Source organism: Xiphias gladius, chromosome 16 (assembly GCF_016859285.1).
Source record: "Xiphias gladius isolate SHS-SW01 ecotype Sanya breed wild chromosome 16, ASM1685928v1, whole genome shotgun sequence".
Taxonomy (NCBI): Eukaryota; Metazoa; Chordata; class Actinopteri; order Istiophoriformes; family Xiphiidae; genus Xiphias; species Xiphias gladius.
The window spans coordinates 26,482,650-26,495,704 of NC_053415.1; the positions used below are offsets into that span (position 1 = coordinate 26,482,650).

The 13,055-nt window shown below is 44.5% G+C and overlaps 1 protein-coding gene across 2 annotated transcripts in view; it reads right to left on the reverse strand.

Annotated features, from left to right (window-relative positions):
• kdm6a (lysine (K)-specific demethylase 6A) overlaps nt 1-13,055 on the reverse strand; it is a 41,966-nt gene that overhangs the window by 7,818 nt on the left and 21,093 nt on the right. For both annotated transcript variants that reach the window (XM_040147804.1, XM_040147805.1), the window contains exons 7-18: nt 12,795-12,849; nt 12,319-12,353; nt 8,833-8,926; nt 6,462-6,588; nt 5,355-5,453; nt 4,750-4,969; nt 4,240-4,380; nt 2,802-2,894; nt 2,624-2,701; nt 1,796-1,903; nt 1,244-1,630; nt 184-1,070 (exon numbers count right to left, since the gene is read on the reverse strand). In XM_040147804.1, the coding sequence (XP_040003738.1) occupies nt 184-1,070; nt 1,244-1,630; nt 1,796-1,903; nt 2,624-2,701; nt 2,802-2,894; nt 4,240-4,380; nt 4,750-4,969; nt 5,355-5,453; nt 6,462-6,588; nt 8,833-8,926; nt 12,319-12,353; nt 12,795-12,849 (2,324 nt within the window). The remainder of the gene's footprint in view (nt 1-183; nt 1,071-1,243; nt 1,631-1,795; nt 1,904-2,623; nt 2,702-2,801; nt 2,895-4,239; nt 4,381-4,749; nt 4,970-5,354; nt 5,454-6,461; nt 6,589-8,832; nt 8,927-12,318; nt 12,354-12,794; nt 12,850-13,055) is intronic.

Below are 13,055 nucleotides of genomic sequence, written 5' to 3' on the forward strand. Positions count from 1 at the left end.
AGGAGGCAAAAACACGACTCAAAAAATGTTCCGCTATCAAAGGATTCACCACATCATGTATTCATTCTTACATAGTGTCTCTCTCTCTCTCTCTGAGACCCAAACACACACACAAAGACACTTTTACTACGATAGCTGGTCATAGCTCGACGTGGAATAAATGGTGCCGTGTATGCTTCTTACCTGCATGCTTTGAGGACTTCACTGGAGCTGGGGTAGATGGAAAACGAGGACCAAGGTGCCAGACCAGCAGTGGCATTGTGTCTGTGAGCTCCGCCAGAAGGCTCTACCTTCATTGGGCTCTGGGAGTCCTCCAGCCCCTTCCCATTGAGCGTGGGCCCCTGGCTGTTGGTGTTGGACGGGCTGTTAAGGCAGGAGAGGCTGTTGGTGGCATGAGGGTCAGCCGTGCGTGGAGAGGGCGTAGCAGTGGCTGAAAGCGGCGAGGACGCCACTGAGTGCTCTGATGTTGGCTTGGTGGCACCGTGGAGACCCGGGTGGACGTTGTTGATTTTCTCTGAGGAAGGCCCTCCATGGTTACTGTAGTTATTGTTATCGTCATTACTGGTAGTATTGGCTTTTCCCTTTAGCAAGGCTGAGAGCTGAGGATTGTCTGAACTGAGCACGCCGAGGGCAGGAGAGCCAGGCTGAGACAGGCCAGCAGAGCTGTCCGTCACCCGCGTCTGGACGTGATTAGTCAATCCCTGCGCGGGGGTGGTGCTGGGACTAAGGGCTGTCCCTGCGGAATGCCTGACGGCAGCCTCCTGACCCGAAGGCAACGTGGCAGCTGCGCCGCCGCTGCCGTTGCTGCCCGCTGACGGCGTGGTGTCTTTGGTGTGGACCCCTGAGGTAGTAGCGGAGTGGGGAGGCGAGGACAAGTGGTTGGGTGTGGTCTGGGGAGAGGTGGGGGATAAAGAAGAGGCTGAGGAGGAGGCAGTGCAGGGCCCAGAGGAATGTCCAACCTGATTCAGAATGCCAGAGGAAGAGAATGAGGTCTGAGGGGAGGAGGAGGAAGAGAAAGGGGGTTCTCCATTGGGACCCGCCGAATGTGAACCTGGACCTTTTTGAAGCCCCTGGACAGAGAGGAGGACACATTGAATTATACACAACACATTGAAAAAAATTTATAAGCCTTTCAATTATTATACATTTCAGTTTCGAAAACATGCAACAAGAAATCACTTACAACAATTAATAAGGCAGATACATCAGCGCAATAGAAAACATCAAAAGAACGAGCGGGTACCTGAGTGGTAGTGTTGCGTTGTTGGCTCCTCCATGTCTCGTCTGCATGACTGGGACTACTGGTAGTGCTGCTGGTGCTGGGGTGACTGGCGGCTGTGCAGTTGTGAGGTAGAGAGTTCTGCTGCGGGTAAGGCACGTTTCCGTTGCTCGCGCCGCCACCCCCCAGTCCCAGGGTGTGATTTTTGTCAAGGTGTCCCAGCAGCCCCGCTGAAGGACTCGACGAACAGGATCCGTTGGCTGTGGGCTGGGTGACACACGGGGGCCGGGTGGCTGTATGATTGAGCGGGGAGGTGCGGGAGAGGCCTGCATGGTGGTGAGAGGGCTGGGACGAAGGACCATTGGGGAGGCTGGGCCGCGGATGGCCACCCGCTGCTGCCTGCTGCCTCATCTGGCACAGAGGGGGGAAGCAGAAAGATTCAAACCAAACAGTAACAAGTTACTGTGTTTCTGTTTTAGCAGCTATAGACTCTTCAATACAACCAGGAGCTTTACGTAGCAGATAGAAAACTTTGCATCACTGTAGTTTTGTATAATCAGTCTTGCGTGTGTGTACCTGCTGCTGATGTTGCTGCATGAGAGAGAACTGGTTCTCTAGCTGCTCCAGCATCTGCACCTGGGGGGGCTTGAGGTTTGCTCGGTTGGTCCGCAAGTGATCCAGGTGCTGCACATGTCACAACAGTGTTGTTAAATATAGTACATGATGCATATTGTTTTGCCAATAAAAAACTTCCTTAGAAAAAAGCCTTTGTACAAGGAGCCAGTTATTTTCGTCAAAAAACTCGACGTGTTAAAACATAAATATGGTCTCATGTTTGGTTTATTATGTAAACTCTTCAGTTCTCAGTTGGTTTCAGCTCAAAAAGGTTTTTATGAACGAACAAACTTGGCACGTAGGGGTTAAGATGACAGACAAAGGAGGAATAAAATAACATATAATAATGAAAAAACAATTTAAAAGAAAATATGTGCCTTAACCAATGATCCACCAGGACGACCTGCTTCAAGTATTTTTTCTGGGCTCCTGACATCGGAATGAAGACCTAGAGGTGGTCCAGTAATTACAGTAGGAGCTAATTAAACTATCTCTGCCTACACTTTGGTTTCTCATCAAGATGAAAACTTAGTTAGATGCATTTCTCGAGAGGTTCACATTATCTACAGTATAGCTACGGAAGCTACAGACGTAGGCGCCTTCGCTACGTTATAACCGAGTAACACACAAGTGTAGATCCAGCTTCAGGACTGAACTGAGCATATTTTCCACAGAAAACGTTGAAAACAAATCTGACTGAATTAGGAAAGTCTCTGTGCTTCATTGGGGTTTTCCAAAGATCATTCATTTTACACATACAAAAAGTACAGACTCGAGGCGTTTTCCTACCTGAAGCTTCTGTGGCGTTAGGTACCAGCTGGGGGTCTGCTGTTGATTGGTGCTGTTTGCCCATGAGTCTGCAGCACTCTGTAAGCGAGACAGGGAGAAAAGGAAAAACTGTACTGTCGCTCACTTTTTTTTTCTCTACTATCCAGCAGAAAAGTAATGTTAATGTTATTAACGCTACCTTAGCTGGGCTGGCGGTGCGTTTCCTCTTGGCAGGACTGGCCTGTGTTTCTGTGTGATTAATGGCGGACTGGCCTCCCTCCCCCTTGCAGGCCTAGAAATCCAGCACAGAGACATGGTTTTTGATGACACGCTAATGACTAACAATCATTAGCAAAGCGTCTTCCAAGTTCTCTTCTGCAGATAAGCTACACAGTCACTAAATGAGCCCTAATGTAATGTTTCCAAAAAAACAAAAACACAGCCATAAATTCAAACTCTTCTGCACAATAACACTGGAAGATACACTGGGTACATTTACATGCAAAACAATCTGAGCATTTAAATATTAAAAGTATGACAATACTCTGATTAAAATAAGGTTTCTTTGTAAGCACCTTAATCTGAATGACTGAAGTGGATTAAGGTCATAATCAGAGTATTCATGCTGTGATTAAGATGTTAAATAATGCAATGTTAGTTGCATTATTGGAGGGTTTGTTGGGCATGCAGACCCCGTATTCCGTTTGCACCATTGTCGACACTTTCCCAAAAATCTGAGATGGGTTGTTAACATCAATCTTTCCAGATAAAATCCAGACACATTTAATCAATCCCCACCCTGTAACTTCAGTATTGGAGCAGGTAAAAATGCCCTAAAAACCTGTTTTTCTGGGGAAACACTCCCATTATGTGTTTGGTGATAACACAGATCAAGCAGGTGCTAGAGATGGAGATGTTGTTATTTGTGGCCAAAAGAGGATGATGCCGCTGTTGAGGACTATCATGGACAAAACTACGAGAAAACAGATTAAACAAGGAAAATAGGACTAAATAAAACTGATGTGTTGATGGGGGGGGGGCAGCCCTCAGAGTTAAAGTTCACAGCTGAGATTTGTCTCATTTGCAAAGGACTTGACAAGTACAATCCATTTACACCACTTTTAGGCATTTTTAAAATGAAACTTGATATGCGTGAGTGTCAAATGCGAGACCCAAATATCCATGCTGTGATACTACTTCGTATAGTGTGTATCCATTAAGCATGCATGTTCAGACTCGCAGTTTGCCAAGTACATTGCAATGACTCCACAAGATTTATGCATCTTTGCATTGAGGATAAGAGTTGTGGGACATAATAATTTCCTTCCAGCATCACTTCATAATCTCAACACCTGTCATGTGACACAGAGTGGCACTATAAAAAGGTCCACTACACTCTGGTAATTACACTCTGGTATCTGGATTACTGCAACACAGGCCTCGCTCCAATTCCCTCAGACTGTATCCCGTTTTGCGTTTTGGTCCAGGAACCAGAATTTTGGAAACGTCAGTATTGTCTGATGTGGATAAAACATCTTAAAGTATTAGAGTGAGGCCTCAGCTTTAATTGCCCTCATAAAAATCATTGTTCAATTATTTTTAAGAGGCTGGACTCTCTTGGATAAGCTGGATCTCACCTGCTGTGCCTGTGCAGTGTTCAAGGCCCCCTGCCTGGACGTGAGCTCAGCAGGAATGGGTAGGCTCCACGCCTCCTCAATACTAGGAAGCATTTTACTCTTATTCTGCAGACTACCTGGCTGTAGGTTACACAACTGAGCCTAGGAAAAATTGTGTAAGACACAAACTTTAGTGCTTAACTTTGGTTTAACAGGAAAAGCGCTACAAAACTATGGTGGTGTTTTAGGTAACCATATACAAATTATAACAGAAATGCTGAATGCAATGAAGGTATGCTTTACAATTTCAAGTGAGAAAAATGTATTTAAAACACATCAATATGAATCATTATTCATATCTCAGTGGTCAGAAATCAAAATGACAAAAATCACAATCTGCATTTAAAAAGCCGATTGCTTTGGCAATGCTTGGCAATAAGCACAGCACTTCAATATACACACACCAAAATACTCCACAACATCTAACAAACAGGGTTGGTCGATGGGTACTCATCTAAATGCCGGCCCTACCTGCAGCAATTTAATGCGCTGTGTGAGTGCAGCGGTGTTGAGGCAGGCCCTGCTGCGCGTAGCATTGATGTAGCACTTGATAGCGTCATGCGGCTGGCCGCAGGATTCGTAGAGGGTGCCCAGGTCCATCCAGGCGGCGGCGTGGCTGTGGTCCAGTTGAACAGCACAGATGTAGGCCTGCAGCGCATCCATAGGCTGGTTCTGCTGCTGGTAGAGCACTCTGGAGCAGAGGAGGAGGGGGGGGGTGATTCTCTTGCTATCCTCCAGGATTTAGGTCCTTATCTTTCCGAGCCATGCCAACTCTCAGTGACTCCCAGAGGACATAACCCACCCTTCATACATCTATCTATAGATCCTTGCTCACCCTCCTACTGCTCTGTTATCCGCCCTCTCCATATGCCCTCTGTCACACTGCAGCTGCTGTATCTCCATGAGGCGTTTTGAGAGCCACTGAGGCCCTGAGCACAGAACACCCTTGAACAGATGAGCTGTTATACACCAGCTAGCCCCCCCCCCCGCAGAACTATAAAGATGTGAGCGTCTCTGTGCTTGTGACCTTTATTATGCCTTTCAGTTTAACCATAGAGTACAAGCTCTGTTCTTACCCTATGGAGCACCAGGTGTCAGCACTGGCCTCTGACTTATCAATGGACTGACGGTAAGAGATGAAGGCATCCTGCACCTTCCCAATACTGGAGTAGCACCTGAGAGGAAACAAAGGGGTATGAGGTAAGAGCGAAACATCGTTTCTCACGTAAAAATTTAATGCAGTTCAAGTAGAGCAAATTAACTTTTGTTGCACTGAAATGAATCCCTACATTTGCTAACAGTGTCAGCCACCCATCAGGCCGATGGCCTAGCATTCGCTTACATCTAAGACCGCTTTGACACCACGTACCTGTGCTGCTTTTGGGGCCCTTTTACACCAAACCAAATGACTCGCAGTGCCCCATGTCAAGCTACGTAGATAAAACACTTAAAACATTATCAGCTTGATGAGCAACCGTCACCCACATTACGCCAGGCTGTGACAACTACACCCTTAAAAGGGTTTTTTTAAGCATATTTTGCCCCATATTTTGCCCCATATAAGCACTGTAACGCAAGCGCTAGATTCTGTTTTGTTGAATGTGTCAGCTGCCTCTCCCGAATCAACACTTAATTAACCATCGATTGACCTGCGCTACATACACCATCCTGATCTAAAGGTGGGGTGTCTATGCATCTCACTGGAAAAGGGTCATTCTTGTACATCAGCACGTTCAGGCTCAAGTGCAGAACGCTTAAGGTAAAAGGGTAATAACACAACAACACTAACCGACTCCAGACAGACACTTTTTTTTTACTGCTCAGGACGTAGCCATGTCTAGCTAACACCTAAAGGGACAGCATGGACCTCGAAGGGGGGGTGCTATGCCTCTCCGCTCCAACGCTTTTCTGCATGCGGCCTGATTATCTGTCCCCGGGAGAAACCCAAACTGCAGCACAGGAACAAGAGCATTTGGTGCGGATCGCATGCCTCCACTGGGCCTATAGAGCATTAATCACTACCAACTTCATTCAACCAACAAAAAGCTCATGTCGCCAAGATTATTATCATAGTGCACTGGCAGATGGCTTCTAGGTTATACAAACAGTCTAATCAGGACTCACAGAGTGTCCCAGGCTAGCCCTGTCAAATACACAAACACCGATGCCCTTGTTTGTCTTACCTGCCGAGAAAGTACCAGGACTGGCCAGAGTTTGGATCTGCTTCTAAAGACTTCTGCAGACACTGGATGGCATAGCTGTCCTTGGTGCCTTTATCCCCAAGCTGCTCCACCGTGTGATGCATCCAGCCTGGAGGAGCAGAGCAAAAGGATCAGCGGTGAGTCTTCAGGACGCAGCTCCACCGGCTCAAACAAAACCAGCTGGCTTTGCTCTCGCTCCTAAGGTAGCCATTACGTGCAACAGCAGAATGAGAGCAGTGTGCAGATGAATCAAACGAGACAGTTTCAAGTACCTGAATCCGAAGGACACGATGTGCAATCAAAAAGATAAGACCACTGTCTGATGGGCAAATGGACCAGACTCATGAACAAAACAAATGGCTTAGAACGGATAAACAATCTCTCAGGAAGACAACCGCAAGCAAACAGACTTCCCCACCTCTCCCGTACACCTGGGGCAAGCTGCACAGGTCACCATGACAACCCCAGCAGGCGAGACTGGGAATGGTTTTTACAACTGGGTGAGCGGGTGGGGGTGGCTGTCTACACTGTTGAGGGGAAGAAAATGGAAATCTCTCTGCATTTGCACAGTGCGAAAACCTGTTCATCTAACATTCAGGACGAATCTTTGCTTTTAAAGCTGTGACGGTAAAGGTGCAGCCAAAGCTTAAGTAAAAAAAAAAAAACTGCCATGAAAAGCAAACAACGAATCTAAAAATCATCATCTGTTAAACCACAAAACGCAGGTTGATTTTATCCTCAGAGCCACACTTCAAACCAGATACCATGAGGTAATTCAGATCGAATTTCACCTCTCATGATTTGGCGCAATAAAACTACAGTCATATGCTGTTCCATTTGAATGCCGGAAACACTGAATCCTAGACCCTTAGCCACTCAAGTGCACTTCACTGATCAAAAACTATGGACCTGATTACTACTTTTGCAATGGGTGTCATATAATCATACTTTGATGAAAGCTGTTGAGGAAAATCAAGACAGCGGATAGTATTTTATATAAAAGCGGCAGTAAAGCTCAAGAAATATGAAGTCTTTTCATTACCGAGACCAAATAATCGCCTACAGCACGTAAAGAGAGAGGGCAAAGAGCCTGAAAAACACCAGTTGTGTCCCACTGCTCCATTGCTACATAACCTCAAGTGTCAATAATGCCTTCCATAGTCTGGAGGAATGTCCTGAAACCCACATTTATATACAATATCTAACTATTAATGGGCAGCTCGAACATCAGCTTTCCATAGGATTTTTTTAGCCACTATAATGCTGTTTGTTTGGGCCCATCAGATGCTGTTTTCGATTAATGTCATGTTTTGTAGAGAAATCTGAGCCTGTAATATCATACAATGAATGCATACATCACAAAAGGGTCACGTCACATTTACTTTAACTTGGACATTTCTCAGCTCTCTTAGCACTTGACGTGCTGTCACTTGTCGCTGTGCGTCACCGTTATTACTGCCTTCTCGTGTTGCAAGGCGCGTATGGAAATACCTGTCTGGATGATCTGAATGCATCATCTACCAGATAAGCTCGCCATGTGGCTTCGTAGCTAACTGGTGACTCGGTGGGCCGAGATGTAACAAACCACAGCAAAACCATTCTGTTTGACTATTCCGCAAAAACTTGCGTAAATGTTGCAGTGTTATTTAGTTGTGCTATTTAACTAAATAACACATTGTAGATAGATATGATGGACACAACTGTTTGTTTCATTTACCCATTTACCCTCTGACCCACATTATCAGCGCAATCAGATTCTTAGTGTCCAAGTTATACACTACCACATTTGTCATGCAATCATCAACAAATTATTTCATATTTGCAATGGATTTGTTTTTTTCCTGAAACATCACAGTTAAACTTAATCAAATTGTGTGTAATGGAAATTCAAACTCTGAAATTCTCCCAGTGTGACACTACAGAATGTGTCTGTAGTATAATATTTATTAGGAGGACAGTTTTCTGAATTAACGCTAATCCTCACAAATACACCCATGCAACCTATTTTTTGCATTTGTGTGCACATGCTTGCATGCACCCCTGTGTAGGGGGGAAAGGGAACAAGAGAAAACAATGCCCCATTGCTGCACACGCTATCTCCAACCAGCACTTCGAAAAACAGGTAGAAAGTACCAGCCCCTCCAAAAAAAAAAAAAAAAAAAAAAAGACATCCACAGAGCACACAGCATGATGTATACAGTATCCCAAACAGTACAGAGGTGCTGTCCTTGATCACTTCACTGCCACGCAAAGTAGTTCACGGCACAGAATGCCACAATGTTGAGTCAAGTTTCAGCAAATGTTTCACATGTGGAGATGAGAGTATTCGACCAAATGAGCAGGAGAAACTCACCAAGCTGTTGCAGTGTGGTCGCCTTCACCTGTGCAGGGATATTTTCCGTCTGCAACAGACTTTCATAAGCCTCTTTCGCCGCTCTGTATTTCTTCTGCGGGGCAGAGTGAGAGGAGGAGGAAAACCAAGAGAAAGAGAGAGACGGAGAGGTTGTTTAAGCCAGACAGGGGGGGCAGTGTGTTTTATGGTTCTATCTGGACAGACACAAAGAGTCTAAAGACCTCCTCACACTCGTAATGACCGGCCAGACGAACACACGCACGGGGGAGGGTCAGCGTGGAAGAGGACAGGCCAGACTCAACACGTCTGGCGGCTTTGAGTGTGTCTGCATACGGGGGTAAGTTTGTGTCCACTGCAGTGGGCGCTTTGTAATTTGGGGAAACTTGAGATGCCTGGTCTGAGGTGAGTCCACTGTTTGTTTTGACTTGGCAACCTTATTGACCTTGAGTCTGAACCGGTACCTAATGGTGTGTGTGCACAGACTGAATGTTCTCTTATCAGCTCAAACACTGTCCTCTTAAAAGAAACCCACCCCCATCTCTACAGACTTTAAAGCTCCAAATGCCCGTAAGTGTGTTCGGGCACAGACACACACAGACACACACAGACACACACACACACACACACACACACACACACACACACACACACACTGGTCCTGGACTTCCTGTCTGTAAAGCCACCTCGGGTTAAATACTGACACTTGGGGCACATAAATGAGAAGCTCTTAGTGGTTCCTTCCTGCTTAGACTAATGATTGTCATCAAGCCAGACCGGAGCCAGACACCACACACTGATAGGACTGAATATTTGAATAGCTCTTTGACTCCCACGATCAATTCAAAGCAGTCAACTCAACTCAAGCTTCACTGAAATGAAGACTCGAGTAAACAGTTAAAATTCTACTAGTGCGGAAAAATCCTCTGTTGATCGTGTTTTTTACGTTCACACTATAGTTTTGAATGAAAGGCTGTTTAGCAGCTGACTGAAACTATCCTGGATAATTCCAATATATTGTGTCGATATAAGGAAATAACAAAGTGGTGTCTCTAGTCTTTTCTCATATTTGGACTCTTAGGAGTGCACTGGTGCATTCAAACCTTAGTCACAGCAACACAGAATGTGAAGCTATGCGTAAACAGTCAATTTTTAGGTTTGTCTGCAGTCACTGATGTGAGTTAGGACAGTTGGACGGCAATCGCAGTCCAGTGCAGAATCATGTACTTACAAGTACATGATTCTGCACATATCCTTGCAGGATCATGTACTTATAAACAGACACCGCAGCATTACCACGGTATTGTTGCTATGGTTATCTGTTGTTCAATGCACCTTACTCTTCACCTTGTAACTGCATTTAAAGCAACACCGTGTACTTCTGCTGAACACCAGCCACTTTGGCCACAAGTGACAAATACAGGATAATGGCAAATGCTTGAACATTGCGTATCTTTGCTGGCATCAACTAACACTAGCCACCAAAACGCTGCTGATGCAGCACCCAACCGGCAGGACAGAAGTAGTAACTCAATCACTTTAACATCAGAGACAAGCCACAGCAAGTAAGCTAGTGCCTTATTGTGTGAGTGACGCTTCTGCGGGGCCACAGCTTAACCTACTTGCCAGTGGTGAGCAGCACGGCCCTGCTAACAAAGCCATTTATGTCTGCGTCATAAAAATCCAAATGCAGCTGAAAATGTGGACTGATTGAGAAGTCTGCCAGAGCCGTCATAATAAAAGTGTCAGTTTCCATTACTCGGCCATCAGTAACAACTCAACGAAAGGTCACTGTGACACATGTATACTTCATTTATGCACAAGCTTTTCTTTTGATTAACGTTCCATTCAAAGGCTAAGAATAGGACAATTCTTCCTTTGTTTGTAATTACAATTTTACATCCACTCAAACAAAGTAAACATATCAGTGTGCAACTGATATGTTCCCAGCTCCCAAGTCCTCTTACTTAGGGGTTAAAGCGGAAAAACCACATTTCATACGTTCATAGTATTATTCATGACAGGCTAATGTTCAGAATCACAGGGCACTCGGAAAATGAATGGAATAAAAAAACCAAATGAAAAAGATTCTCTGGCAATTCTTCATCCGATTCTATCTGTATTTTGAATTATGCTAAACTATTACTTTTATCTGTCTGATTTAAGACATTACGATTACATAACATCGATAAAATGAAGGCAGAAGGGACCGTATTTGTCCTGCATAACTACAAAAAACACAGGAAAAGCGGCAAACTAATTCAGTGACTTCGGTCAAATTGTGACCAACTACTAACTGCTTGGTCATGTGGTGTGTATGTACACCGCCGGTCAAAAGTTTTAGGACAACCCCATTTTTCCAGTTTTTATTTAAATTTCAGCAGTTCAACTCCAGTGAACAACCTTATATGGTTCAAAGGTCAGCGGCAAACTGTCAAAGGTTAAAGAAAAAAAAAAAAAAAGAGAGATTGGGTCACCAGAACCCGAAAACCCTGTAAATTTCATGGAAAACAGGCCTTTTACTGGGACTAAGACATTAGTTCACTTCCAACTTTCCTGCAGCTGTGGAAGTAAATGAAGCCTTGAAAGTTAATGCAAACTATTCCTACTGGTTCCACAACTTCTGTTGATGACCTACAAACTCTCAGTTAGTACAAATTCAGTTTCGGAACAAACGGTGTTCCTACGTGACTCTGATGCATGACTTAGACAACACTGTACTGCAGGAAGTAGTACCGTATGTTGCTATGGGAAAGGCGAGTAAAAGGTGTGTAACAGAGGACGACAGAGTGGGTGGTCCGGGGTTCATGCTACAGAGAGCTAACGAAACAAAACATTGGAAGAACAGAACCAGACGGTGGCTTCACATGATGGAAGACCTGAACCCCATGGAGCTGGTTTGGTATGAACTGGACAGAAGGTGGAAGCAAAGCAACCCGCAAGTGCAACACATTGATGGGAACTTCTGCAACTGCGTTGGGACCATTTTTCTGAACAATGTTTCTTTCCCATTGTAGAAAGAACGTCACAAGTGTGTTCAGCCTCTGGATGAGTCGGAAAAATTAAGATTAAATCTAGGATTTAAGATTCCATGATTCCTTTTCTTAATTTATTTTTATTATTTATTCGTTCTATGTTTTAATTTCAGAGTAGACTGAGACACTACGCTATCTACATTTCAGTAACAACTGGAAAAATGGAGGCATTCTCAAACTTTTGACCGGTAGTGTATGTCAAGACGAGATAAATTAGCGCTTAGTGATTGCTACCTTCTTTTATTTCCCCTAACATTTAACTACAGGACCTCGAACTAACAAAATAACATCCATTTGCTCATGACCAGCAAAGATTATGCGTGAACCCTCATCAGACTCAGAGGAGAAGAAGAAAGGGTAACACTGTCTATATAACTGTTGGTTTAACAACTTCAGTTACAACATTAAAGTGGCCTAAATACTGAAGCAGAAATTGTAACAGATTACCGCTTACCTGGATCTCATACAGATGAGCAATGTGAAACTGAACTGTGGGAACAAAAAGCAGAGGAAAGAAAAATTAGGGTTTACTTGTGAAAAAAAATCAGGGATATTATAAATTCACCCCGTGACTCTGTGTGTACAGATTGCAAACAGTATGGAACACAGATGGGAGGGGGAGTGGGACAGTTTCCCCGGCGTGTACATGTAATCTGAGTGTGTGTGAGTTAGTGTGCATGTGCAATGTGCTTGCAAGCACTTCCAGCTCTCTCGCTCTCCTTGTACTGTCTCCTAGGCAACCCCAGTCTTGGGCAGAGTCAGCAGGGAAATGGCAGCAGAGAGGAAAATTTGCTCTGTAGAAATATTCCCGTGCCCTTTCAATATGTGCTTTCTGCCACGAGCTGGTACATCAAATCTAGTACTGCATTACGCAGCAGCGTATGGCCGGTTTCCATGTGGCCCACTGGTAATTAAAGCAAAACTACTTACTTTCAGCTTTGGACAAAGTGCAGAGATTGGAGTCGATCAGAGCCAGCTGAAAATGCTGCAAAGAAGAAAAAAAAAAAAGAAGCACTTTATAACGAACAGAAATACATATACAAAAAAAGATAAGAACTGATCGAGGGTCTGCTTTCTCATGTTACTAATACACAAAGTGATCTGCAGGGTGAAAATAAACATCATTTGATTCCTACTGGTAAGGATAGGTCTCAGATCATAAAGTACTTGATTGCTTATAAGTCTTGATGC